General features: G+C 45.6%; 1 protein-coding gene and 1 non-coding gene across 6 annotated transcripts in view; one reads left to right on the top strand and one right to left on the bottom strand.

Moving 5' to 3' along the window:
• RPH3A (rabphilin 3A) overlaps positions 1-24,221 on the bottom strand; it is a 159,581-nt gene that overhangs the window by 83,917 nt on the left and 51,443 nt on the right. For 4 of the 5 annotated variants that reach the window (XM_029057760.2, XM_029057759.2, XM_029057757.2 and 1 more), the window contains exons 2-3: positions 8,528-8,623; positions 4,465-4,476 (exon numbers count right to left, since the gene is read on the bottom strand). In XM_029057760.2, coding sequence (XP_028913593.1) covers positions 4,465-4,476; positions 8,528-8,604 — 89 coding nt within the window. In that variant the 5' untranslated portion in view covers positions 8,605-8,623. The remainder of the gene's footprint in view (positions 1-4,464; positions 4,477-8,527; positions 8,624-24,221) is intronic. The other variant, XM_039910540.1, reaches the window with a different exon arrangement.
• Positions 5,303-5,440, top strand: LOC114809775. Its single transcript, XR_003757553.1, has one exon. It is a non-coding gene; the product is annotated as a small nucleolar RNA SNORA7 (small nucleolar RNA).

Here is a 24,221-nt window from a genome sequence, read left to right as displayed (position 1 = left end):
AGCAGCAAAATAGCCTAAGGCAATTGAATTTTCTGGTTGCAAGACTGGGGGAACACCCTTCAAATTTGAACTCGGCAGGAAAACTAGATCAACATTGTCTTTTTGGCCTTTGGGTGGATCTGAACAAGCCAGGTTGGCTGATGAAGTGGTAATAGTTTAGCTTGTTCACGCGGGGTCTCTCATTCATCATCTAGGCCATGCTGTGGGGAAAGCTAAGAGCTTCCTTAATGCTGGTCAAGCAGGTGGATGGGATAGGGTGACAACATGTCTACAAATTACTTAGGCAATCACTGGTATTTATTAAGCGCTTACTATGTGTAAACCACTGTACTTCCTCAAGACTGTGAGCTCGTTGTGGGCAGGGAAAGTATCTACCAACTCTGTTACATTGTATTCATTCATTCATTCAATAGTATTTATTGAGCGCTTACTATGTGCAGAGCACTGTACTAAGCGCTTGGGATGAACAAGTCGGCAACAGATAGAGACAGTCCCTGCCGTTTGACGGGCTTACAGTCTAATCGGGGGAGACGGACAGACAAGAACAATGGCACTAAACAGCGTCAAGGGGAAGAACATCTCATAAAAACAATGGCAACTAAATAGAATCAAGGCGATGTACAATTCATTAACAAAATAAATAGGGTAACGAAAATATATACAGTTGAGCGGACGGGTACAGTGCTGTGGGGATGGGAAGGGAGAGGTGGAGGAGCAGAGGGAAAAGGGGAAAATGAGGCTTTAGCTGCGGAGAGGTAAAGGGGGGATGGCAGAGGGAGTAGAGGGGGAAGAGGAGCTCAGTCTGGGAAGGCCTCTTGGAGGAGGTGATTTTTAAGTAAGGTTTTGAAGAGGGAAAGAGAATCAGTTTGGCGGAGGTGAGGAGGGAGGGCGTTCCGGGACCGCGGGAGGACGTGACCCAGGGGTCGACGGCGGGATATGCGAGACCGAGGGACGGCGAGGAGGTGGGCGGCGGAGGAGCGGAGCGTGCGGGGTGGGCGGTAGAAAGAGAGAAGGGAGGAGAGGTAGGAAGGGGCAAGGTGATGGAGAGCCTTGAAGCCTAGAGTGAGGAGTTTTTGTTTGGAGCGGAGGTCGATAGGCAACCACTGGAGTTGTTTAAGATTGTACTCTCCCAGGCATTCAATATGATGCTCTAAACACAGTGAGCGCTTAATAAATACAATTGATTAATTGATTGTACTAAGCACTTGGGAGAGTACAATACAATAGAGTTGATAGACATGCACCCTGCCCACAGTGAGTTTAGTTGCGGACTAGGAATTTAGAACCTCATTCGCTAAATTTACGGCTGGTCTAATCCTCATTTGTCTGGTCTGGCCATGAGGTTAAGAACTACTTTGAGGTCACTATTTTGCAAGTGTTATCACAGTATGCTCTGGGCAGCCCTTTTTCATCTTAGGTAGTTTAATCGAATGTTTCAGTCTTGTACTTGCACCCTAAACCACCATTTGAAGGATAAGGAAAGTATTTTCATTTACTTAGTCGAAGATCATTTCCATCTTGGGAAATTCCTCTGGAGTAGCGAGACAGATGGAGAATCAATAAAATGGGAACATGATACCCACTTTCTCCATTTCCCAGACTGTGAGCTCTGTGAGGTACAGGAACTGTGTCTGACCCAATTAACTCGTATCTGCCAAGATTTTAGCACATAATTTAACCCATAATAAGTGCTTGATAAATACCAAACTAATTAATCTAACCTAATAATAATTATGGTATTTGCTAACTGCTTATTATGGGCCAAGCACTGCTCTATGCACTGGGGCAGATATGAGGCTTTCAGGTTGTCCCAGATGGGGCTCACAATCTTAATCCCCATTTTACAGACGAGGTAACTGAGGCACAGAGAAGTTAAGTGGCTTGCCCAAGGTCACACAGCAGATAAGTGGCAGAGCTGGGATTAGAACCCACATCATCTGATTCCTAAGCTCTTTCCACTAAGCCATGCTGCTTCTCAACAAGAACTAGCTGTGGGATGGGGAAACTGAGGCACCCCAAAACTCCTCCTTTGGATCTTTTTTAAAAAAGTGATATTTATTAAGTACTACTATGTATCGAGTGCTGTTCTAAGCACTGGGGTAGATGCAGTTTAAACAGGCCAGCTACAGTCTCTGTTCCACATGAGGCTCACAGTCTAAACAGGAGGGAGAATGGGTAATGAATCACTATTTTCCAAATGAGGTAACTGAGGCACAGAAAAGTTAAGTAACTGGGTCGAGGATGGCATTTGTTTCAAACATCTCATCTATAAAAAGGGGATTTAGCCTGGGAGCCCCATATGGGACATGCACTGTCTTATATTTACCCTAGTGCTTAGTACAGTGCTTGGCATATAGAAAGAACTTAACAGATACCATTAAAAAACCACACATTTGTCCAAGGTCACACAGCAGACAAGTAACAGAGCTGGGATTAGAACCCAGGTCCTCTGGCTCCCAGGCCACTGCTTTATCCCTTAGGCCACACTGCTTCCCACCTTTAGTGAGACTGTTGGTTCAAGTGGACCCCTGAGCTTTAGACTGTCAGCTTTGCGAGGGGCTCATTTGAAATTGCCTTGAGCAGTGCTAAGCCCAAAAAGGTAAACATAGGAGGCTTCATGATCATCACCCGGTGAAAGGTTGTTCAAAACAAGATCTGGATCATTCTCCCTCAAGGGCAGCTAAAAAGCCATTTTTCTCACTTCTTTTCCCATCCGCCGGAGAAAGGAGACAGTGGGAAAAGATGATGTCCCAACTAAGACATGCTTGTTTAACCCCCTCACCCCATATACCATACAGAAAGCTGCATCTTTCCTGGAGGTAAACTGGGAAATTTGGAGAATAATATACTTGTAGCGCACTGGGGAGAGAGAGATGGGTTCTCAAGGATACAGTAAAAAGGAAAGATGTAGCACTCTTCTTGGTTTCTTGGTCCCACACCTTGGGATTTCTCCAATCCTGTAAAATTGGTGAGCTGATTGAATAGCTTCAACCAGGAGTTATGTGAGTGACGTGATTGTGTGGGACTTGTCAGTGCTCACCGGGCACATAACGCTGCTGTTGCTGCTGCTGCTGCTGCCTTCAGGACTCTCTCTGCCCTCATCACCTTGCAGGTTCTGCTCACTTTCCCAGATTTACCTTTGTCTCTCCTGTCAGGATTGCCTTTGATCAGGCTTTTTTTTTGTGTTTGCAGCCGAGTTCCTTCTTACTTGTAATCCTAATGTGAGGCTTCTCTTAACTCTCTCCACTGGATGTCCTTATGATAATCACCCTAACTGCAGGATTCTACCTACCCACTGACTGAGGTTTCTGTTTGTCTTAAGTGGTTACAGACTTCATGCAATATAATAATAATAATGCTGGTATTTGTTAAGCGCTTACTATGTGCAGAGCACTGTTTCAAGCGCTGGGGTAGATACAGGGTAATCAGGTTGTCCCACGTGAGACTCAAAGTTAATCCCCATTTTACAGATGAGGGAACTGAGGCACAGAGAAGTGAAGTGACTTGCCCACAGTCACACAGCTGACAAGTGGCAGAGCCGGGATCCGAACCCATGAGCTCTGACTCCCAAGCCCGGGCTCTTTCCACTGAGCCACGCTGGTTGGCAATATGTGAGGTTAGTGTGTGTGTAAGATTTTTTAACCCTTTTACAGTATATCTATTCATTGGTTCTAGCCACGTATCCATCACTGATCTCTAGCAATCCAATTAAAATACCAGATAAACTTTGTTAAGATGCAAACCTGATTCCAAAAAACGAAGATACGTTAAAGCTTTAAGCTGTGACTGAAGTTGTCTAGAAAGTGCATTTGCCTCAAAGGATTGTGGTTAATACCCTGTTAAAATTAGCAGTAGAGTTAATTTAAGAGTTTTCATCTATGGGTTTTCAAGAGAAACAAACATTTCAATTTTTAAGAAATACTTGGGAAACAGATAGAGTGCAGTGAAGAAGTCAGTGGCAGATCACACCCAAAAACAAAGCCAGGGAGGGCTTTCCCTCTGACCCACTCTTTCCTTTCATTTTGGGAGTGAAAAGATTGTGCCCATTTCTTGGACACAATTTGAAACAATCCTCCATTTTTTCATGGTATTTGTTAAGCACTTACTAGGTGTCAGGCACTGTACTAAGCTCTGGGGTAGATGCAAGATAATCAAGTTGGACACAGTCCCTATCCTATATGGTGCTTGCAATCTTAATCCCCATTTTACAGATGAGGTACTGAGGCACAGAGAAATTAAGTGACTTGCCAAAGATCACACAGCAGATAAGTGGCAGAGCGTGGATTAGAACCCATGCCCGGGCTCTTTCCACTAGGCAATACTGCTTCTCACTTTTAGAAACTTGGAACTATTTCCAATATCATTTTTAAATGACATTCTTTCCTCTGTTTTTTTCTTTGGGAACATACATTTTCCAAAGCATAGGCAAAACAGAGCTGTAGAAAGATAAATGGAATTACTTACTGTTCTTTTTCACTGAGGGCAGGCAAAAATGACAAGCAGAAAAGCAGAATTAGAAATGAAACCTAACTGTATTTTAATCATAGTAACCGTGTTCAGTACAACAACCCCAAGAAACCATGGTCATCAACTACTTTCTTCTTTCTGTGATATCAGATTTCAAGACAGTCAATCCTCTGGCATTTGGCTCTGGAGAATAAAGACTTTTGTAACCCACCTCGGATTTGCCAGCCTGAGTTTATTCCTAAGCATTTTTATACTTTAAATGCATTTTAAGAATTGAGATTCCAGTGCAACCGTGGCACTGATCAATCTATTAGTTTATTGAATAGTCCTGTCATGTTCCATGCATCTTAGTAAGAAAGGGAAGCTTTGCATTTCAACTGACTAAAAAATTACCTAGAACCAATATATCATCAAAACTGAAATCCAGAGGAAACATAATCTTCAGATCTCTAAGGTAATCTAGACTGGAAATCAGGAGACCTGGGTTCTAATCTTTGGTCCGGCATTGGCCTGCTAGGTGGCTGTGGGCAAGCCCTTTGATTTCTCTGGGTCTCACTTTTGTCATCTGTAAAATGGGAATTAAATACCTTTTGCCCTCTGCCCTAAACTGTGAGCCCTGTATTCATTCATTCATTCATTCGATAGTATTTATTTAGCGCTTACTATGTGCAGAGCACTGTACTAAGCTCTTGGAATGTACAATTCGGCAACAGATAGAGACAATCCCTGCCCAAGCCTGTATCTGATGTGAGTGTATTGTATTTACCCCAGTGCTTAACACCGGGCTTGGTACACAGTAGGCATTTAACAAATACCATAATTATTATTAACATTATTTCTCTCAAGGTCACACCTGGAGAGTTTCCAGGAGTTTACCAGTCTCGGCTATGGGAGGGAGAGTCAAGCAGAGGCATATCCATTCCATTCCTAGCTTGGGCAGTGGCTAGTCAGTGGAAGACAATCTGCTACAAGTCAAAATTCACCTGTGCTGGGCAGCCGTGGCATGGGAAAGAGTCTAGGGTGGAGACTGAAGTTACTGCATGGAAGGAGACAGTGGTAAACCCCTTCCGCATTTTTACCAAGAAAACTCTATGGATATACTACCACAGCGATTGCAGATGGCGGTGGGGCATTCTGGAAGGGATGTGTCTGTTGCATCGCTATGGGTCAGAGAAGACTTGACAGCGTAAGACAAGAGAATATTATTATTATATTATAGGTTTCTTTGAGGAAGACAGGAGGGAGTTCATTATGTTCATTTGAGACCTTAGAGGTGAGAAACATTGTTCCCTGGTGGATAGAGCACCTCCTGGGAGTCAGAAGGACCTGGGTTCTAATCCTGTCTCTGCCACTCATCTGTTGTGTGATCTTGGGCAATTCATTTCACTTTTTTATGGCTCAGTTATCTCATCTGTTCAATGTTGATTAATTCTATGAGCCCCATGAGAGACATGGACTGTGTCCAACCTGATTTGCTCTTATCCACCTCAGCACTTAGTAAGTGCTTAACAAATACCCCAGTTATTATGTGAGTTGTCAGGCTGCACTTAAGGGCACAGGGCAGCTGCCTAAGCTTCCTGAGGAAGGCAAAGAGGAGGGTAGCTCAACTTGAGCTTTGGAGTTTCTTGTGACTCTTTCACATCAGAGTGTGGCTCTTGGAAAACTCCCAGAGAATGTACATTTTGCAGCTCTTCACTTGACTTATCAGTTGTTGACTCCTTGGTTGGAGTCAACACCCCCACCCACCATTATCTGGATTTATGCAGTGAGCCTCTAAGTTAGTTATGAGAAACACCTACACAGTGCCATACTCTTCCTATCTCTAATTGGTCCCTTAGGGCAGGAAGGCACTTAGGAATCTTAAGAGTCTCCTGGCATGTCCACTGAACAGTAAATTAGCTTGGGAGAAGGAAGTGATCGCAGAGCAACTTTGGAAAGGCAGCACTATCTGGTTGGAAGGTTAATATCAAAGAACGCAACTGAGAATTTGGCCTGAGGAATGCCTAGGCACGCCATGTAGTTTTGCACTGCGAAATGAGAAAGTTTGCGTGGTTTTCTAATGAGGCAGGAACCGGTCACAAGTCATCTAGTTTACCTAGTTGGAGAACCAGCCGCCAGGTTTAGACCCATTTTGGCTAAACCTGTTCCGCCTCTATAAACTTGCTTTCAGTTTCCCCTCCTTGAGGTCTGCTCAAGACTACATATAATAATGTTGGTATTTGTTAAGCGCTTACTATGTGCCGAGCACTGTTCTAAGCGCTGGGGTAGACATAGGGGAATCAGGTTGTCCCACATGGGGGCTCACAGTCTTAATCCCCATTTTACAGATGAGGTAACTGAGGCCCAGAGAAGTTAAGTGACTTGCCCACAGTCACACAGCTGACAAGTGGCCGAGCCGGGATTTGAACTCATGACCTCTGACTCCAAAGCCTGTGCTCTTTCCACTGAGCCACGCTGCTTCTCTATCATGTAGTGTCAGATGCAGAATGGCAGAAACCAAAGACATTTGAAATCACACAGGTAATACAAAACTAAGAAAAATAGGAGCCATTGTTTGGGCAGGGATTGTCTCTATCTGTTGCCGAATTGTACATTCTAAGAGCTTAGTACAGTGCTCTGCACACAGTAAGCGCTCAATAAATACGACTGAATGAAATAGGAGAAGTTTTGATATTAACACAGCTCTCCAGGAGCAAAGCAGAGGTCTAGTATAAAACTCCTATTTGTCCATTATGGGCTGCCCTTCACTGCCAAAGATGACACTCCTGATGTGTGCTTGTGACTAAAAGGACAATCTATTCCCCACTGGAGGCATGAAAAATTGTTCTTTGAACTTACTGAATAGATTGCTACCTCCAGTGTTTATTGCTATTTTTAAATCTATGTCTTGTTATCCTTAAATTCTCATAGCCTCTGCTCAAGGAAAGCAATCCCACCCTGAGTGCTACATGCCAGGCTGGTCTGTCTGCTGCGCTAATCTCCTAACCTTCTGTTTGTTGTAGTACATTTTTTGAGATTGTTTCCTCAATTCTCTCCTTGTTTGCATTCTCTGTTACTATTGGTTCACCATAACACAGTGGCTTGGGTATCCTGTTCTCAGCCATTCTCCTTGCATGTCCTACCCAGTGCTCCATTATTGGTCATCACATAGAAATCTAAAGACATCTCTGTAATGACCCATCTTCTAGAAGTGTGAGAACTGATTGCAGGTCTTACAAATTATTACACTGCTTTCCAGAGCTGGCAAGAATCTAACTAAATTCCCTAACAGATTTTTGAAGAATCCTGGAACACTGAATCCCAATATTTGCCCATGAAATTTTATTGGAAAGAATTTAATATCAAGGATCTACCTGCAGTAGCATTCGGGGCTGCCTGGATGTGCCCAAAATATTGTCATTTCATATGAGTTCAGAGATAGAAGTTGATAAGGCTTGTAGATTATTAAATTAATTTCAGTTGAAGGGCATATTATTTTCCTTGCTATTTACTATGCCACAACTTAATAAATTAGGTTTTAGTGAAAAAAGATTAACCATAAATACTTGGCACTGGAGGCTGGCTGGAAATAGTACACAATTGTATATTCTCCAAAGATGTACTACATCTGGGGACCACATGAAGTAACTTTACTTTACAAAAATTCTTAGAGGTGATTCTTAATGCTAACAAAATCATATTTTCTGTAGCTTCTTGCCTGAGAGTTGCAATTGTGAAATAGCCCCCCCTTGGGTACCAGATGTGACATTTAGTGGCTCTTGCAATAACAATGATTTTCTACACTGACACTTGGCCTTCAATAAACAGGTACTAATACTGCAAAATATCAACCTGTTACTACCGTGGTTCAATAAAGCCTGCACTTCCAGGATTGCCTACTTATATGCTAAAGAATAATGAATAGCACAATCACCCAAAAAGCTAATTCCCACTTTTTTTAGTTTCCATTTTTCAAAATTTATGGGGTTTTTTCTTTCAGGGAAGGAATTTTTTTATTTCATCATAGGATTGTTGATCCATCCCCACAACAAGCCATAGCTAGAAATAAATGGCAGCTTACTTTGCTCTGAGGGCCATCGATCGGTCGTTTGGACACATCCAGCGATCAGAACTGTTGCTAAACACTGTATCTGTCATGGCTGGATCTTGGGAGAATCTGGAAAGGAACAGCAAAGATTGTAAATCACCCCATGTCGACAAGACAAGAAAACATACTGTAAGAGAGTGGAAGAGATTGGAAGCAGGGCCTAGTGGAGAGAGCACAGGATTGGAAGTCAAGAGGCCTGTGTTCTAATCCTGGTTCTACCACTTGCCTGCTGTGTGACCTTTGTCTAGTGAACTTCTCTGTGCCTCGGCTTCCTTATCTGTGAAACGGAAATTAAATATCTGTTCTCAATCAATCAACGGTATTTACTGAGTACTTACTGTGTGCAGAGCACTGTACTGTTTGGAAGAGTACAATAAAATAAAATTTACATGTTCCTGGCCCACAAGAAGCTTACAGACTAGAGAGGAGACAGGCATTTAAATACGTTAGAGATGGTTGTGACCAAAGGGCTGTGGAAGTGGGGTGAAAATCATAGTGCTTAAGGATTACAGATCCAAGTACATAGGGGATGCAGAGTGGGGGGCAAATATCAATCAATCAATTCTATTTATTGAGCATTTACTGTGTGCAGAGAGCTTGGGAGAGTACAACAGAGTTGGTAGATCTGTTCCCCGCCCACAATCACCTTACAGCCTGGAGGGAGAGATAGACATTAATATAAATAAATAAATTACAGATATGTACATGAGTGCTATGGAGCTGAAGGAGGAGTAAATAAAGGGAACAAGTGCAAGCAGAAGGGCAACACAGAAGGGAGTGGGAGAAGAGGAAAAGAGGGCTTAGTCAGAAAAGACCTTTCAGAGGAGATGTGCCTTCAATAAGGTTTTGAAGGTGGGGTGAATGATTGTCAGATATGAAGAGGGAGGGTGTTCGAGGCCAGTGGCAGGACATGAATGAGTGGTCGGCAGCAAGACAGACAAGACCAGTGAGTAGGTTGGCATTAAAGGGCTGCAGTAGGAAAGCAGTGAGGTAAGGTAGGAGTGGGGTACAGAGAAGCAGCCTGGCTTAGTGGATAGATCACAGGCTCGGGAGTCGGAAGGCCATGGATTCTAATTCTGACTCTGCCACGTGTCTGTTGTGGGACCTTGGGAAAGTCACAAGTCACTTCACTTCTCTGTGCCTCAGTTACCTCACCTGTAAAATAGGGATTCATTCATTCATTCAATAATATTTATTGAGCGCTTACTATGTGCAGAGCACTGTACTAAGTGCTTGGACTGTACAATTCGGCAACACATAGAGACAATCCCTGCTCAATAATGGGCTCACAGTCTAAACGATTGAGACTATGAGCCCCATGTGGGACAGGGATTGTGTCCAACTTGATTTACTTGTATCCATCCCAGAGCTTAGTACGGTGCCTGGCACATAGTAAGTGCTTAAAAAACACCATTCATTCATTCATTCAATAATATTTATTGAGCACTTACTATGTGCAGAGCACTGTACTAAGCGCTTGGAATGTACATTCGGCAACAGATAGAGACAATCCCTGCCCAATGATGGGCTAAAAATACCATTATTATTATAATTATTATTATTGTTATCATTACTAACATTATTATTATTATCATTAAAGTTGATGGTAAGGAGTTTCTTTTGAGACTAAGCTCGTTGTAGGCAGGGAATATGTCTACCAAATCTGTTGTAATGTACTCTCCCAATCGCTTAGTACACTACTATGAACACGATAAGCACTCAGTCAATACAATTGACTGAATGGTTGATTGATGCAGAGTTGGATGGGCAACCACTGAAGATTCTTGAGGAATGGGGAAACACGGGCTGAGTATTTTTGTAGAAAAATGATCTGGGCAGTAGAGTGAAGTACAAGGAGAGACAGAAGGCAAGGAGATCAGCAAGTAGGCTGATACAGTAATCAAGGTGGGATAGGATAAGTGCTTGGATCAATGTGGTAGCCCTTTGGATGGAGAGGAAAGGGTGGATTTGAGCACTGTTGTGAAGGTAGAACTAAAAGGATTTAGTGACAGATTGAACATGTGGGTTAAATGAAGGCGATGATTCGAGGGTAATGCCAGGGGCTTGTGAGACAGGAAGGATGGTGGTGCTGTCTATAGTAATGGGAAAGTCAAGGGGTGGACAGGGTTCGGGTAGGAAGATAAGGAATTCTGTTTTGGACAAGTTAAGTTTGCAGTGTCTCAGGGCAACTAAGTAGAGCTGTCCTGAAGGCAGAAGGACATGCAAGACTGAAGAGAAGTTGTGAGATCAGGGCTGAAGATGTAGAATTGGAAATCATCCACATAGAGATGGTAGTTGAATCTATGGAAGCAAATGAGTTCTCCAAGAGAGTGGGTGTAGATGGAGAACAGAAGGGGACCTAGGACTGAATCTTGGGGGACTCCCCCAGTTAGAGAGTGGGAGGCAGGGGAGGAGCTTGTGAAAGAGACTGAAAATGAGTGACCAGAGAGATAAGAAGAGAACCAAGAGAGGATAGTCATTGTCAAGATAGCCAAGGTTGGATATTGTTTCCAAGAGAAAGGGGTGGTCGACAGCATTGAAGGCAGCTGAGAGGTCGAGGAGGATTAGAATGGCAAGAAGAAGATCGTTTGTGACTTTTGAGAAGGTGATTTGTCTAGAGTGAATGGGTAAAAATCAGATTTGTGGGGGTCAGGGAGAAAATTAGAAGAGGGGAACTGGAGGCAGTGGGTGTGAACAACTTGCTCAATGTGTTTGGAGAGGAATGGTAAGAAATCAGTTGGTCAGTCCTATTTATTGAGTGCTTACCATATGCAGAGGACTGTACTAAGCACTTAGGAGAATCAGTATGACAATTTAACAGACACATTCCCTGCCCACAACAAATTTACAGTCCAGAGGGGGAGACAGACAATAATATAAATAAATAAGATTATAAATGAATAAATAAATGAATAAAAGTGAAATGGGGCAATAACTGGAGGGAGCCGTGGGGTCAAGGGAGGGTTTTTTAGAGCAGCACCCAGGACAAGCCAGGCAGATGGGGCTCAGTAAGTAAGGGAGTCCAGGGACGAGTCCAACAGCCCCGAATAAGTAATGCGGGGGCAGCGATGCAAAACATGGCTGGTCTTCCTCTGTGATCCCTTTGAATCCCATTCTCTGACCTGAAACAGCTCAGTTGAACATTCCTGGGCTCACATGCCACTGAGCAACAGTGACTAGAAGGAACAAAGGTGAGCCACCTGACGCTTCTCTGTTTGGCATGCCTCCCCGTACCCAGGCCAATGCCAACTCATGGGCTTTTGGGCAATACAGCTCTCGAGTCCCTAACGCCAACATTAGCCTGTTTGCTGGCATGCTCGGAGCGTGAATGCTAAACAAATCTGCAAACAATAACTCGTCTCCTGGGGCATGATGCTGAACAGAAGCCTACGCAGTCCTGGGGCTTTCCCTTCCCACCCTCCTCTCTGAATCACCCTGCCCACACCGGGCAGGGTCAGGGAAGCCTACTCTGCCTGCCTCAAGCAATTACTGTTCTCCATAAGATCGCACCAGACCTTGCTCTCCTGAAGAGGTCATGAATTACCAGCCAAACTGCCTTCCTGATTTAAAGTGTTTGTCTAGTAGGCTGTGGAGAGGAACACAGAGCCCCACTCCCTTAATGAATGGGCAGTCAGGCTAATTTCATATCCCTCAGTTGATGTGGAGGTGATAGCACTGGGAACACTGAGAGTCAAATCTGCAAACCCATGTGGCCAGCACACACTTAAGGATTCTTCTGTGAACACAACTCAACTGAGCATTTCAAATGACCTAGGATGCATTCTTTCCAGGAAATCTAGATTCTTGCCCAACCTCCATCACTTCAATAGTACGGACTAGCGGGAAAAAGCATGGGACTGGGAGACAGGAGACTTGGAATCTGATCCTCTCTCTGGCACTGGATTGCCGTGTGACCTTGGATGAGTCATTGGCCCAGCGGATAGAGCACGGACCTGGGAATCAGTAGGACCTGGGTTCTAATTCTGGCTCTGCCACTTGTCTGCTGTGTGGCTTTGGACAAGTCACTTCACTTCTCTGTGCCTCAGTTACCTCATCTGTAAAATGGGGATTAAGACTGTGAGCCCCATGTGGGGCATGGACTACGTCCAACCTGATTGGCTTTTGTTTATCCTAACATTTAAAACAGTTCCTGGCACATAGTGGGCCCTTAACAAATATTTAAGCAAAATAAAAAACAACCTCCTTGTCCCTCGGTTTCCTCATCTGTCAAAAAGGGATAAGATTCCTGCTCTCCTAACCTCTCAGATTGTGAGCCCTGTGTGGGAGTCCTATGACCATCTTGTGCCTAATGCTTGGCACATAGGAAGTACTTAATAAATGCCAGAATTGACTAATGGCTTGCTGCCTGAAGCCAGGCACTTAACTTGGCACTCTAGCAAGGCACTTCTGCAACTGAAAACATAGGTTTTGAGACCTACTATGAGTAATGATCCTAGATGTAAAATAACTTTTTATGAGATTTGTTATGCACTTATTATGTGCCAGGCATTATACTAAACCCTGGGATGGATACAAGCTAGTCAGGTTGGACACACTCCATGTCCCACATGGAGCTCACAGTCTTAATCCCCATTTCACAGATGAGGTAACGGAGTCATAGAGAAGTGAAGTGACCAGCCCAAGGTCACACAGCAAATGAGCGGTGGAGCCGGGATTAGAACCCAGGTCCTTCTGACTCCCAGGACTGAGCTCTATCCACTAGGCCATGCTGATTTTCTTGGAGTTCATCATAAGTAAGTCTCCTTACAAACATGAGCATTAGAATCACTACTGTCATTTCTAGGATGGAATTGTGACCCTTCATTCCCTTCCACAGACAGCAAGGTGACTTGCTTGACCTACAGGAGAATGTCAGAAGTGAGAGAAGAATGGGGACAATGGAAATAAAACCCTAACAGAGTAGCCCTTCTGCACGGGCTGAGGATAATTTTGAGTCAACCTGCATGGGTCTGTGCTGCCTCACCCTCTGCCCCCAATCCAGAAGGCTGAGGTACTGTGGCCAGAGACCCAGTTTTCCCAGCTGACCTGATCCCCATCTGGTTCTGATACGTTAGTGGAATTTGTTTTGGGGCCGGCTTTCTATTTTCTCCTTCCTCTGCGGCTCCTGACAGAGCACCAGATTTCTCACAGTCTCGGAAGGGGAAGGCAAAAGCTCTGGGGCAATAGAGAATCTCTGGATCCCGGGAGAAATGTTCTAGTTTTGGATCGAATCAAGCAGACTTCTGCAAAGTGGTGGCTGGGTGACATCTTTTTGAAGTGCTTTTGCCGGCCACCCTAAGCTGAGGATCCCTTGGCCTGCAGCCAAGTACACTCAAGGGGCCCCTTCCCATGAAGTCCAAACAAAAGTCAAAGCTCATTCTATTTGCTTGAAGTCCATTGCCTACCTTCAGTCAGGCCGGCAACTTAATTGCTTTCAGGCTGGGGCCCCACAGGCCTGTGCTAATTTGCGAGGCTGTAATAGAGAACTTATATACTCACCCAGCTGTTCTCTGCTTTTAGAGACTGCAGAGAAATCATCTGTTCCAGTGGTTGGTCTGTTTGTGACCACGGAGGCTGTAAAATGTTGCCTGGTCTCAGTCATGGGCTAATCCCCTTCCAGTTCCTGAACTAGCTCTCTTCCCTTCTTCAAAGCCCTACTGAAAGCTTACTTCCTCCAGGAGGCTTTCCCAGACTGAGCTCCCCTTTTCTTCTGCTCCTCCTCCCCTCCCCAACACCCCTATTCCCTCCCTCTGCTCTACCCCCTTCCCCTCTCCACAGCACTTGTGTATATTTGTACATATTTATTACTCTATTTTATTAATGATGTGTATATATCTATAATTCTATTTTTCTATTTTGATGGTATTGATGCCTGTCTACTTGTTTTGTTTTGTTGTCTGTCTCCTCCTTCTAGGCTGTGAGCCCGTTGTTGGGTAGGGATTATCTCAGTTGCTGAATTGTACTTTCCAAGTGCTTAGTACAGTGGTCTGCACACAGTAAGTGCTCAATAAATACGACTGAATGAATGAAGGATCGGGGGGGGTGTCGGGGGCCGGTTGGTCCTCTTTTTCTCCTGTACTGGAGACCTTCGGTGCTTTTTAGAGAATTCTGTTTTAGAAAGAGTATGGGATGGGGTCAAGGAGTCAAGAGATGTGGGATATAATCCTGGTCTGCCACTTGCCTATAGCGTGACTTTGGACAACTTTTCTATGCCTCAATTTCCTCATCTGTAAAATGAGGGTTAAATAGCTGCTCTCCCTCCCCCTTAGACTGTGAGTCCCATGTAGGGCAGAGACTGTGTCCAACTTTATTATCATATTTCTACCCAAGTGCTAAATACAGTTTTAAGTGCATAGTAAAGGCTTATTATTATTATCATGGAATTTATTATTCAATCAAAGCAGCATGGCTCAGTGGAAAGAGCACGGGCTTTGGAGTCAAAGGTCATGGGTTTGAATCCCGGCTCTGCCACTTGTCAGCTGTGTGACTGTGGGCAAGTCACTTCACTTCTCTGTGCCTCAGTTACCTCATCTGTAAAATGGGGATTAAGACTGTGAGCCCCACGTGGGACAACCTGATTCCCCTGTGTCTACCCCAGCGCTTAGAACAGTGCTCTGCACACAGTAAGTACCCAATAAATATAATAATAATAATAATGTTGGTATTTGTTAAGCACTTACTATGTGCAGAGCACTGTATTTAGCACTCGTATGAAGCAATGTAACAGACACATTCCCTGCCCACAATGAGCTTACAATCTAGAGGGGGAGACAGATATTAAATAAATTTTGGATATATACATAAGTCCTTTGGGGATGGGGGGGGGGTGAATAAAAGGAGCAAGTCGGGGAGATGCAAAAGGGAATGGGAATAGAGAAAATTAGAGCTTAGTTGGGGAAGTCCTCTTGGAAGAGATGTGCCTTCAATAAGGCTTTGAAGGTGGGGAGAGTAATTAGTCTGTTGGATATGAAAAGAGAGAGCATTCCAGGTCAGAGGTAGGAACCAGGCAAGAGTCAACAGTTAGACGAGATTGAGGTACATTGAGTAGGTTAGCATTAGAGGAGTGAAGTGTGTGGGACTGGTTGAGGTAGGAGAGTAGTGAGGTGAGGTAGGAAGAAGCAGCCTGGCTTAGTGGATAGAGCACAAGCTAGAGAGCCAGAGGACGTGTTTCAGGACGTGTTTCCAGTCCCGGCTCAGCCACTTGCCTGCTGTGTGATCTTGGGCAAGTCACTTGACTTCTCTGTGCCTCAGTTACCTCATCTGTAAAATGGGGATTAAGACTGTGAGCCCCCATGTGAGATAGGGACAGTGACCAATCTGATTACCTTGTATCTATTTCAGCGCTTAGAACGGTGCTCGGCACATAGTAAGCACTTAACAAATACCATCGTCATTATTAGGAGGGGGCAAGGTGATCGAGTGTTTTAAAGCCTAAAGCAAAGTTTTTGTTTGATATGGAGGTGAATGGACAACCACTGGAGATTCTTGAGGAGTAGGGAAACATGGACTGAATGTTTTTTGTAGAAAAATGATCTGGGCAGCAGAGTGAAGTATGGGCTGAAGTGGGGAGAGACAGGAGTCAGGGAATAATTGTATTCATTATTGTATTTGCTAAGCACTTACTACGTGTCAAGCACTGTTCTAAGCTCTGGGATAGATACAGATTAATCAGGTAGGACATGGACACTGCCCCACTGGAGGCTCACAGTGTAAGTAGGAGAGAGAACAAGTATTTAATCCCCATTTTACAGTTGAGGAAACTGAGGCATGGAGAAATTAAATGAGTTGCCCAAGGTCACAAAGCGAGCAATTGATAGAACCGGGATTAATGCCTAGGCTCTCTGACTCCCAGGCCCATGCTCTTTCCACTTGGCCATGTTGCTTCTCAATACCTTAATAATTATTATTTTGATATTTAGGTTTTCAGAGCCCAAGAGAGTAATGAAAATTTCAGGATTTAAGGAAGGAGCAAGTGGAATTTGTTTTCACCTTTTTTTTTTAATGTTTGGCTCCTACTCTAGACCATAAGTTCCCTGCCCACAAGGAACCTGTCTACGAACTCTGTTGTAATTCACTCTCCCAAGCACTTAGTACAGAACTCTGCATGCAGTGCTCAATAAATTCCATTGACTGATTGTAATGGGTAGCTTCTCAGGGAAGAAATAAAAGACATCGGAACGTGTCTCTTGCTCGAAAGTACTAGCCTGGAATGGGTGAAAGAAAGCCACTTACAGAAAATCTGTTTCTCTTACTCACATTGGGTTAAACTACTATTCCAGAATCCATGTGGGAGTTTCACTGTTTTCCCTCTAAATCAGAAAAAAAACCCTACTGTGATTAAAATCTGTTGATATGACCTATAGCATCTCATTAGCACAGGAGCCAAAATGCTGGGCAGTATTTCTCAAGCCTTTCCCCAGTGCCCTCTCTTCTCTGATGGAAGATTGGTCACCCACAGGCCTCCGGGGTTCTTCCGATAGGATCAGGGTTTCCTGCGTTCAGCTTGGACTAAGGATGCCTGCATAGCTTCCAGCACCTGCATTTGAATTGCTTCTTCCTGGCTGCAGCAGCCCTGAGGGGCTTGGGCCGAGCGCCAGTCCGGCCGCGGTCCAGCAGTCATCAGCGAGGGAAACGTGGAAGGACCTGCAGAAAGCTCAGCTCTCTCAATAACCTTTCCCACCTGCGGAAAAACCTCGGGCCTAGCAGACCCTCCTTCTGGTGGGAAGGAGAGAATTGCAGAGGGCCTTCCGTTTCCCCTACGTCCTGCAGACCAGGATATCAATCAATCGATCAAATCAGTTGGTATATATTGAGGGATTACTGAGGGCTTGGGAAAACACAATAGAGTCGGCAGACTCGATCCCTGCCCACAAGGAGCTTATTGTCTATGGTGGGGGGAGACAGACATTAAAATAAATTACTGACAAGGGAAATGACAGAGAATAAAGATAGGTAATACATGCTGTGAGGCTGGGGTGAGTATTAAACAGTGATGAAGGTATTTGTTAAGCGCTTATTGTGTGCCAAGCACTGTTCTTTCTTAAGGGTTTCACAGCTAAGTGCATAGGTGAAGCAGAGGGAAGAATGGGTGGGGAAATAAGACTAAGAGGGCAAGCATTACTTCACTGGCTCACCCTGTGTCAGCAGGGTGAGAGGTCAGTGGATACACTTTTTCCCATTTTATGGTTGGAGAAACTGAGGCACACACAGACTAACTTGTCCATTGTCAAAATGACGCTGTTTTAGAGGGAAGCTATCCCTGATATTTGCCTTTCAGCTCAGGATTGACCCTAAGATAGGATGGAGAAATTTGTTTCAATTGCCCAGACAGGTGACAGAAGTTATTCCAAAAGCTCTCAATCTTCTCCTCCTAACCAGCAGCCAAAAATACGCTTTGGACTTGTGTTACCAACAAATCTCTGATGCCCAACCGGCAGCCTCACAGCTTGCTCCCCGTTCCCTGATGCCCTCGTAAAAAAATCCGGGCTACTCGCCGATGTTTGGAATTACCTGGAAGCACTGCAGTAGTGGCACCTGTTGACAGGCTCTATTTCCTGGCTCTTTTCAAATCTGTAGTGGGCATTTAATGAACAGAAAATGGTGGGTTCCCCAGAAAGATGGCAGTTCAATTCCTTCCGGTCAGGAGGTACAGTTGCTGGTGTTAGCTCAGGACCCCGATTGCTCTGGCCAGTGCCAGCCTGCTACAAGCCCTACGCTCCTGCCTGGCCAAAGCAGACCAGGATGGAGAACCTCCTTTTTCTAGTAGAGAGCAGTGGAAAGAGAGAGGGCCAGAAGCCCTGGGTTCTAATCGTGGCTCCACCACTTACCTTCTGTGAGACAATGAGCAAGTCACTTAACTTCTCTGTGCCTCATTTTCCTCAACTGGATTCAATATCTGTTCTCCCTCCTACTTAGACTGTGAGCTCCACGTGGGAACTGATTGTCTTGTATCTAACCAGCACTTGGAACAGTGCTTGGTACATAGTAAGCACTTAACAAATATCAGTTATTCTTTATTAAGTCTTCACAGCCCCTGCGGGGTCACACTTCATTCACACTTGCAGTTTTGCAGGGAGTGCCCACTCATTTTGCAGGTTTGGCCTTTCCAACCGACTCCCAGATCCAGAAAGGAATCTACAGCTAGTGCTCTGAGCCAGCCTGTGGTCCTCTCCTTCCCCCTAAAATCTCCATGCCTCCTGCCTGATGTAGTTTAACCAAAAGACCATTAAAAGCTACTTACTTCCTAGAGGAGCGGCAGGTGTCTAAATATGATACGCTGCCAGTGTCCTGCCAGAGTTTTAGAAGGCACTTAAGAGCGCTGCAGGAAGCCAAGAAGAAGGCATCTGCTCTGCGTGAAGTCCGCCCGATACCACCGATATATCGCCTACACTGCTTCCCGGAGCCCGGATAAATACGCCTCCTAGAAAGACCTGCATGCTTGACTTATGTAGCGTCTTCCTGCTCTCCCTCACTCCCCAAAGAAAGCCTCAGCCCAAAGTGAAGGAAGAAAGCAGGCTGTAGCTTCTCCTAATGATAATAATGGTATTTGTTAAGCAGTTTCTATGTGCCAAGCACTGTACTGTATGTACTGTACTGTATTATATGAGAAGCAGTATGGCGAAGTATATAGAGCACGGGCCTGGGAGTCAGAAGGTCGTGGGTTCTAATCCCCGCTCTGCCACTTGTCTGTTGTGTGGTCTTAAGCAAATCACTTCACTTCTCTGTGACTCAGTTACCTCATTTATAAAATGGGGATTAAAACTGTGAGCCCTATATGAGACAAGGACTGTACCCAACCCAATTTCTTATATCCACCGAACGCTTAGTAAAGTGCCTGGCACATAGTAAGTGCTTAACAAATAACCATAATTATTACTGTTATCCTTGCCTTCCTCAGGCCTGGGCTCCATGACAGAGAGGTAAGCCCCGGGATGCTTCCACTATGGAGCCAATAGTGGTGTCTGCCCCCCTCTTTCCCTCCCCCACCTTTCCACCCGTTGACCCCTGCCACCCCCCAGTGCTACCGAGCCCCATGCCTAGATCCTTTGCTGTCATGGCTGTTTTTTCCTTGCTCCCTCCCCAGCTCCAAAGTGTGATGTGAGTTGAATTCTATGTGGCTTTGTCAGCTCTGCAGTGCAGAGAGGGTCATCCAAACCACTGTGTCACACCTGTGGTCTGGGAGGAGACCAGCAACACAGAGCAGGAGTCGACAGTATCAAAGGCAGCTGAGAGGTCGAGGAGGTTTAGGATAGAGTAGGCGCCATTGGATTTGGCAAGAAGGAGGTCATTGGTGACCTTTGAGAGGGCAGTTTTGGTGGAGGGGAGGGGATGGAAGCCAGATTGGAGGGGGTCGAGGAGAAAGTTGGAGTTGAGGAATTCGAGGCAGCGAGTATAGATGACTTAGAAGGGGCAATGGGGTCAAGAAAGGGTTTTTTTAGAATTGGGGAGACATGGGCATGTTTGAAGGCAGAGGGGAAGAAGCCATTCGAGAGTGAGCGGTTAAAGATGGAAGTTAAGGAGGGGAGGAGGGAAGGGGTGAAAGTTTTTATAAGATGAGCGGGAATCTGAAACACAGGTGGAGGGGGTGGCACTTGAGAGGAGGGAGAAGATCTCCTCTGAAGATACTGCTGGGAAGGATGAGAAATTAGAGGAGAGGGTTGAGAGCAGGGGGGATGGAGAAGGGGGAGGGGTCACTTTGGGGCAATCAGACCTTATGGTGTTAATTTTCCTAATGAAGTAGTTGGACAGATCGTTGGGGTGAGGGATGAAGGAGGGGGAGGAACAGGGGGCCTGAAGAGGAAGTTAAATGTCCGGAACAGTTGGCGGGGGTGATGGGCAAGGATGTCAATGAGGGAAGAAAAATTGTTTTGCCTGGCAGAGGAGAGGGCAAAGTTAAGGCAGGAACGGATACATTTAAAGTGAACAAGCTTGGCTTGGTGCTTAGACTTTCGCTAGCAGCACTCAGCAGCTCGAGCATAAGAGCGAAAGAGGCAGATGGTGGCAGTGATCCAGGGCTGTAGGTTAGTGACGTGAGAGCGACGAAGGGAAAGGGGAGTGAGCGAGTTGAATAGAGAGGGTGTCATTGAGAGCAGTAATCTGGTCATCGAGAGTGGGTAGAGAGGAAAGGGAGACAAGGTGGGGAGTGATGCATTGAGAGAGATGGATGGGGTCGAGAGAGAGGAGTTCTCTGTTGGGGAGTAATACAGAGTTACTGTGGGGAGGAGTGTGAGAGAGAAGACACGTGAGAAGATTACGGTCAGAGAGAGGGATAGGGTGGAGGTACAGCGGTAAGAGATGATGAGATCGAGGGTGTGACCAAGTTGGCGAGTGGGCGAGGTGGGGTGGAGCAGGAGGGTGGCGGAGACAAGGAGTGATAGAAGACGGGCGGCAGAGAAGTCACCGGCTACATCCATGTGGATGTTGAAGTCTCCGAGGTCTACTAGGCCACATTGCTTCCCCATAAATATCCTGCCTCATATTGCAGCTGGTGGGCTTTAGTCAAAAGGAGCCGGCCAAGACCTTCAGGGATTTATGTCTGGGCAGACTCACAGGACTAGGTCTGTGGCTAGGTCACAGGACTGGAAAAAACCCGACGGGCTAGTTACCCTGAGGACCAGGGGAGGCCATGGCTGGCTCCGAACTCTCAAGGAAGCTTGTTTCCTTTAATCCATCCTTTAATGGGCTCTAAGTAAGTAAGGAGTCACATAGAGCCATTTGGGACAGTGGGAAGACCGAAAAAGCCCCCGTTCTTCAGTTGCCTCAACCCAATTCTTTCAGCACGAACTTCAGAGTCAGTCCAGCCTGGCAGGGAGATATCACTGCCATTCTACAGTCCAAGCCGGTATTTTCTCCTCATTGTCCCTGTGAGCACTGCTGACCGCCTTGCCCTTCCTGTGGAGAGCTGTATTTGTTTGACTGTCTGGCTGTATATGGAAAAGCAAGTGCCCACAGATTCAGCAGGGATTTGGGGAGCACCCTGCTGGAAGAGAAAGACTTTTAAATAAACTGCAGATAAGGGAAATGGCAGAGTAAAAGGACATGCACGTAAGTGCTGTGGGGCTGAGGGTGAGGTAAGTATCAAGTGTTTAAATGGTACAGATTTGAATGTGTAGGCAATAATAATAATAATTGTGGTATTTGTTAAGTACTATGTGCCAGGCACTGTGCCAAGTGCTGGGGTAGATACTAGGTAACTGGGTTAGACACAGTCCCTGTTCCACATAAGGTTCCCAGTCTTAATCCCCATTTTACAGATGAGGTAACTGAGGCACAGAGAAGTGAAGTGGCTTGCCCAAGGTCTCACAGCAGACAAGTGGCAGAGCCAGAATTGGAACCCAGGTCCTTCTGGCTCCCAGAAGGCAATGCAGGCAGAAGGTAATGTAGAAGGGAAAATGAATAGGGGAAATGAGAGCTTAGTTGGGGACGGTCTCTTGGAGGAGATGTGATTTTAGGAGGGTTTTGAAGTGGGGGGAGAGTGGTGATCTGTTGAACAGAAAGGGGAAGGGAGTTCCAAGCTTAAGGGCTAATGTGGGTAGATAAAGGTTTGGCGGTGAGATAGTTGAGATCAAGGTACAGTGAGTAGGTTGGCATTAGAGGAACGAAGTTTACGGACTAGGTTGAAATAGGAGATCAATAAGGTAAAATAAGAGGCGGGGAGCTGATTGAGTTCCTTAAAGCTGATGTTAAAGAGTTTCTGTTTGATGCAAAGAGATGGGCAACCACTGGAAGTTCTTGAGAGGGGAGGCGTACTGACACTTGCTGCCTCCTCCATAACCCCTGTCGGTCCAGCCATTACAGACTGCTCCTGGTAACCACCGAGGACCTTCCCAGAGGGGCTTTTCCAGCGATGGTCCCTCATGGGATAACTGTCAATGGGATGATCAATTCTGGGCACGGAGTAGCATCTCCTGAGCATTCTCCCCACCTGCCCCAAGTCACCTTCCAGGAGCTGGGCTTCTAGTTGGGAGTCAAGCACAAATGGAACTACTTGGGTCTTACAACCAGAGGTGAAGGTCAAACAGGTTCTCTTCTGACTAACCAGTAGCCACAGTACTCCTGTCTTCCCACCACAGTCCAAGTCCGACAGGGATGGAGGGATGGGCTGGCAGGCACTAGGGGATCCTGAGCACACAATCCTCCAATAATATTATTCTTTGCCAGTGCCCCTATTTGTAATATACTTTAATGTCCGTCTCCCCCTCTAGACTAAAGAAAATAGACCTGGGAGACAGGATACCTGGGTTCCAATCCCACCTCAGTCCCTTGTCTGCTGTGTGATTTTGGGCAAGTCATTTAACTTCTTTGGACCTCAGTTTCCTCATCAGTAAAATGTGGGTGCAATATCTGTTCTCCCTCCCCATCAGACTTTCAAATCCAAATGGGAAAGAAACTATCTATGATCTGATTAACATATACCTGCCAAAGTGTTTAGTACAGTGCTTGGCACACAATAAGGGCTTAACAGGTGCCACAGGTATTATTATTATTACTAATAATAAGCTCCTTGTGAGCAGGGATCATGTCTATCGACTCTGTTATATTGTACTCTCCAAAGTCCTTAGTTCAGTGCTCTGAACACAATAAAGCATTCAGTAAATACCATCGATTCACAGTCCTATGGATTTTCTTCCCTTTTCTCACAAATCCAATCCCTGGGTTTCTCTCCCCTGACTATGGAGTCTCCTGTCAGGGATGCTGGCTAAAACTCAGTCCTGAAATTTCATGCCCGAGAGCCAGAGGGGCAGACTTGATGATCACGATGGTGGCTTGTACAGCACTGCTCAGCTTCTCTCAGGATGCCAGGCATGTTCCTGCTGGGGCATGGTGGGCAAAAAGGGAGCAGATGGGCAGGTAGTGGCATGGGGGAGGGGGAGTGCCACATGGCCGAGTGAGTGGCCTTCTCTGCCCGTTCTAGCCAGCTGAGGAAGAAGCGGGACTAGAATTCGGCTCCCTTGGGACGCAGCATGGCCAAGTGGATAGAGCCCGGGCCTGGGAGTCAAAAGGCCAGGGGCTCTGATCCTGGCTCTGTCACATGTCTGCTGTGTGGCCTTGAGTAAGTTACTTCACTTCTCTGTGCTTCAGTTACCTCATCTGTAAAATGGGGATAGAGACTGTGAGCCCTACATGGGACAGCGACTGAGTCCCACCCAATTTTCTTGTATCCATCCCAGTGTTTACTACAGATCCTGGAACACAGTAAGCGCTTAACAAATACCGCAATTATTATTATTATGATGAAGCCCAGAGCGGCACCCTCTCCACTGGACCAAAAGGTGGGCTAACAGGAGAGAGCGGGAGAGGACCCTGGGATCTCCCTAGGGCTTCCCACTTAAGGATCTCAAAGCACTTTTCAAAAAAGCAGCAGCAGCCATGTCAGTGACTTTAGAATAAGCAGTTCCCAAGGCCAAGCTTTCCCTCGCAAGACAAGGGCTCGAACCTTCCTTGCTGTGTCTAGGTGCTCTGGGAGATTTCACTGGCAGGTGAATATTTATTCAATAATATTTATTGAACGCTTATTATGTGCAGAGCACTGTACTAAGCACTTGGAATGTACAAATCGGTAACAGATACAGTCCCTGCCCTTTGACGGGCTTACAGTCTAATCGGAGGAGACGGACAGACAAGAACAAGAGCAAGAACAAGTTAAATAGAATCAAGGGGATGAACA

Source organism: Ornithorhynchus anatinus, chromosome 2, assembly GCF_004115215.2.
Source record: "Ornithorhynchus anatinus isolate Pmale09 chromosome 2, mOrnAna1.pri.v4, whole genome shotgun sequence".
NCBI classification, from domain to species: domain Eukaryota; kingdom Metazoa; phylum Chordata; class Mammalia; order Monotremata; family Ornithorhynchidae; genus Ornithorhynchus; species Ornithorhynchus anatinus.
Note: the sequence above shows the minus strand (reverse complement) of the source record. Positions and strands in the feature narration are given on the sequence as shown.